Below are 4826 nucleotides of genomic sequence, written 5' to 3' on the forward strand. Positions count from 1 at the left end.
CAGTTATATAAGTCCTTGTCCATGTTCATGATAGATTCAACAAATTTTATATTAACTATTGATGGCCTAACACAACAGAGAGAGCTGATGATTCTCTAAACCCACGACCAATATAATAATGCGGTGAATATATATTGAACGTCATGTAGAATGATACACTCACACAATACGGCACGAAGGTGGGAAAGTATGATGAACAAACAGAAATATATAAATAACGAACAAGAAATGGAGATGCTGAAATTTAGAGCACTGGGAAGGGATCAAGAAGTAGCCAAGCATGTTGGTTGGGACTTGGGAAGGAGTGATGAAAGAGAAGAGGAACAAAGTGAGGGTTAAAAAAAAAAAGATAAAAGTATTAATGGCAGACAAGAATAGGTATTTGGTCATTTGGGTGAGGGCCCTGGTTCGGCCTTGCAGGGAGCATATGGACCACATACACCCAAGCCTACATGGACCTTTGTGGGTCACTGACCCATTTCCTGTCGGCATTGCCCTGCGCAGCACGCTTTATGCTATGCTATCCCCTCATTTCTCCTCATCATCTCCCCCCTCTCTGTGTTCTTCGCTTCCTGTTTTCGGATTCCCCATTTCTCTCTGTTTTCAAGATGCATGTAACATTTTCAACTGTGCAGTAAAAGAAAACTTCCCGGCTCCATAAGTCGCATAAATCATTCCAATAATAAGCCGGTCGTCCGACACCTTTCCACAAATTTTGTTGATTGGCTATTTTAGTAACTGGCACTGCGAGTCACCCAGAACTTGGAAACGTGAACTCCCGGTGACATGTTTGGGCCGGTGCAGAAACCGCGTATAATTTAACACATCTCCATCCCCCTTCCCAATAATCATTTTAATTCCAATTATTCATTCACTCATTCATCCATTAGTAGTAAAATTATAACACTCCCCCCCCCTCCAAAAAAAAAAATCTAAGTTTGTCAAAAGTGTTTTTGTCACACCACGTGGCCCTCTGCCAATAATATTTTTCATGTATAAATACCCCCTCCCGCCTTCCATAACATCCGCACTGCATCGCCAACAAATCCATCAAAAATTTGTGCTCAACACTTCAATCTCCCCCTCCCCCCAAACTCCCAAAATATCTGTCCATCTTCCTCTTCATCCTTAACCACTGCGTTAAGTGGCACTCTTCTGTACTGCCTAAATTCTTGTATTCTCCGGAGATATTATTCCAAGCAAGCAACGGAAAACAGCCTCGTTCCCCCACTGAGAAAAAGAATGGGCCTGTTGTCTAGAAAAGCCACGTGCAACTCTCACGGCCAAGATTCTTCATACTTCCTAGGGTGGCAGGAATACGAGAAGAACCCATACGATGAGGTTCTCAATCCCAAAGGAATTATTCAGATGGGTCTTGCAGAGAATCAGGTGAGATTCATTTCGTTAATTTTTTCACGACGGCATTATGCAGTGTTTATCTGTACGGCTTCCTGTCTGTGTTTGATTACGTGATGCACTAAATACGGCAAATTTTTGTGTTTTGCAGCTTTCGTTTGATCTGCTGGAGTCATGGCTGGCTAAGAACCCGGAGGTATCGGCATTCAAGAAAGACGGCAAATCCATATTCAGAGAGCTGGCTTTGTTCCAGGACTACCATGGTCTACCTCTCTTCAAAAAGGCACTGGTAGATTTCATGGCGGAGATTAGAGGGAACAAGGTCACCTTTGATCCCAACCATATAGTCCTCACGGCCGGTTCCACTTCCGCTAACGAGACTCTCATGTTCTGCCTCGCCGATCGGGGAGACGCCTTTCTCCTTCCTACTCCATACTACCCTGGGTGAGTGTGTATCTTCATTGACCTTTACATATACTTCTCCTAATTCCTTTTTTGCATACATATCCCTGATCTTGCTTGCATTGCACTTGTGCAGATTCGATAGAGACCTCAAGTGGCGAACCGGGGTAGAGATCGTTCCAATACAATGCACAGGCTCCAATGACTTCCAAATCACTGAATCTGCGTTGCTACTAGCTTACCAAGACGCCCAAAAACGTAACCTTACCGTAAAAGGCGTGCTGGTCACGAACCCATCAAACCCATTAGGCATCACGATGTCCCGAAATGAAATGAACCTTCTCATTGACTTCATCAGTGACAAAGCAGACATGCATTTGATAAGCGATGAGATTTATTCGGGGACGGTTTTTGATTCTCCAGGCTTTGTAAGCGTCCTGGAAATCCTGAAGGACAGAAACCTCCTCAAGGATTCCGATTCCAACGTCTGGAACAGAGTTCATGTTGTGTACAGTCTCTCCAAAGACTTGGGCTTACCGGGTTTTCGAGTGGGTGCAATTTACTCAGAAAACGACACCGTTGTGGCAGCCGCCACAAAAATGTCGAGCTTCGGTTTGGTCTCTTCCCAGACTCAGCACCTTCTGTCTGCCATGCTAGGCGATAAGAAGTTCACCAGGAACTACATCTCGGAAAACCAACAGAGGCTCAAACGACGACAAAAAATGCTCGTTTCGGGGCTTCAGAAAGCCGGTATTAGTTGCCTAAAGAGTAATGCGGGCTTGTTTTGTTGGGTTGACATGAGGCATCTTCTTCAATCCAACACCTTCGAAGCAGAGATGGAGCTTTGGAAGAAGATAGTGTACCAAGTGCGATTAAATATTTCACCTGGTTCATCATGCCATTGCACCGAACCGGGCTGGTTCCGCCTGTGCTTCGCCAACATGTCGGAAGACACTCTGGACTTGGCCATGAAACGATTGAAGGCCTTTGTTGTGGAGTCCACCGGCGGCAACGGCAGCAGGAGGAGCGTCCACTCCTCTGCGAAGAGAAAGTCACTGACCAAGTGGGTTTTCCGGCTATCCTCTCGTGACCGCGAACAAGAAGATCGATAGATGGCTCGGTCACTGTGTGAACGCATGCACCACTCACTTGACATTTTTACCCCAAGAATATATTTGGTGGAGTTTAAAATATTCTTCGATGTCTTTTTTTAGGTTGACCAAAATGTAGAGAGAGGGAGGGAGCACTCTGTCCATGTGGATGTGAAGTGTGGCTTTAGTCTAGGCTAGTGTGATTTGGATCATTAGTTCCGCGCATTAAAGATCTTTCTTGGTATCATCACATCATGAAAAGTTCCCTGTAGCAGTATAAACTATATATTATAGGGAATGGTTGTATAAATTATCCCCGAGAATCGCCTATATAATAGCCACTTGCAAATTATATTATATATCTTGTAATTTCGTGTTCTTAATAATTTTATAGGCATCTGGGAGTACTGTAAATGACATTGTGCGAACAAACGCATCGTTTAATTAATGGCATCCGGCGAGATAAGCGGCTACAGACGGTAGATGGAGTTGCCGACGCTGACGGCCGGTCTTCCTCAAACCGACCTCTTACCCGTTTGACTGCTTTTCACGGTGACCCAGCATATTTCAAGGCGTCCGAGTAGGGGAAGGACCATACAAATTATTCAATTCTGAATCCATTCAATGAGACATTTTAATATATGAGAGGGCAGACCAATTCCAAGGGACTCCCTCGCCACTGCCCCACCTTTCTCTTTTACTGAAAGAAAGGAGAATGCAGAGTAAAAGTAGAAACTGTCTCCATGCACATCGTAAAGGGTCTCCTCGCAAGAAATCATTTTTTATTTACTGTTTTCCCCTTTCCCTTTCCATTTATTATTTACCAACTTTAAAGATGAATGAATACATGACTTCTTAATTATAAATTTTGTTTAAATAATATGTTCCTTCCAAATATATGTGCGCGCATATATGAGACTCGTTTATATGATAAATTATACTCCCTCTAGTCCTATCAACATGATAGTGAGAGAAGATCTCTTTGTTTTATCAATAAGTGAACATATTGAATGTTGAAGAGAAAAAAAATATTATCAATATATATTTGATATAGACAAAATTAAAAATTTATTAAAATTTTAGATAGATTTAATGAGTTTTAAAGCTTTCTTTAATTTTAATAAAATATGATAAAAGTAAGTTATGAATAAGATAAGAGGAGTATATGTACATATTTTGGTGTCTGGATTTAATAAAATAGAATAAACATGATGTTCGTTACGTAGAAACATCATGGGTGATGAAATTGTTGTTGTCTGAAACAGACTAAGGGGGGAGTGGTACGTGCTGGGAGTCTGTCCGCCAATGACAAACAAGTTTCTATAATGTGATGGATGGGTGAGTTTCAAAAAATGAAGAGAAGGGAACGGAAGCCAAAATAGCAGAAATGATGTTTGGTGAGTCACCAATATAATACCATTATTGGAAGGGAGGGCTCTCATGTTATATCACACCACGCATTAATTCGCGTAGTTTCCGGTGTGCAGTGGCACTACCATCACATATTTGTGCCGTTCCTACACCATATCTCTCACATGTGTTTATTATTTTTCGACGCCACCCTTAATTCCATGTAATTAATTAATTATATACAAAACTTTCTCGATTTCATTTTATTGCCATAGAACTTAAATCCACGAATTTAATTTATTATCAAAATAATCGAATGACTTGATTTTCGCATTCTGAGCACGTACCTGTCCAATAAAATATCGCTAAATTTTGTTTTGTTGGTCTGTGGTTGAACGTTTTTCAACGGGTACATATATGGTTGCTAGTCATAGAGCAGCTTCAAAATTTTTTTTGCTTGGCCATCCAAATTTGAGACACTCTCAGTGTCCGGATACTCTGTGTGTGTGTGTGTGTGTGTGTGTGTGTGTGTGTGTGTGTGTGTGTTTCTTGCGAGGTGACTTGTCGAGGAAAGTAAGCTGATTCTCCCGAGACTAGTTGCTAGTTAATCATTGAGCGTCATGTTAT

At 41.8% G+C, this 4826-nt stretch overlaps 1 protein-coding gene across 1 annotated transcript; it reads left to right on the forward strand.

Annotated features, from left to right (window-relative positions):
- The first annotated feature begins 1242 nt into the window (after positions 1–1242).
- Positions 1243–3083, forward strand: LOC129321341 (1-aminocyclopropane-1-carboxylate synthase-like). The gene is made up of 3 exons (XM_054967081.1): positions 1243–1389; positions 1508–1800; positions 1895–3083. Exons 1-3 carry the CDS (start codon positions 1243–1245, stop codon positions 2868–2870), a joined length of 1416 nt encoding a protein of 471 aa, XP_054823056.1. The 3' UTR covers positions 2871–3083.
- Positions 3084–4826: the final 1743 nt, after the last annotated feature.

Source organism: Prosopis cineraria, unplaced genomic scaffold (genome assembly GCF_029017545.1).
Source record: "Prosopis cineraria cultivar Desert tree isolate PC_DT_omini unplaced genomic scaffold, ASM2901754v1 PC10, whole genome shotgun sequence".
In the NCBI taxonomy this organism is placed as follows: domain Eukaryota; kingdom Viridiplantae; phylum Streptophyta; class Magnoliopsida; order Fabales; family Fabaceae; genus Prosopis; species Prosopis cineraria.

Coding starts and splice junctions, on each gene's coding strand:
- LOC129321341 (XM_054967081.1), top strand. CDS start 1,243: ATGGGCCTGTTGTCTAGAAAAGCCACGTGCAACTCTCACGGCCAAGAT. Junction 1,390..1,507: donor TGGGTCTTGCAGAGAATCAG/GTGAGATTCATT, acceptor TGTGTTTTGCAG/CTTTCGTTTGATCTGCTGGA. Junction 1,801..1,894: donor CCTACTCCATACTACCCTGG/GTGAGTGTGTAT, acceptor GCACTTGTGCAG/ATTCGATAGAGACCTCAAGT.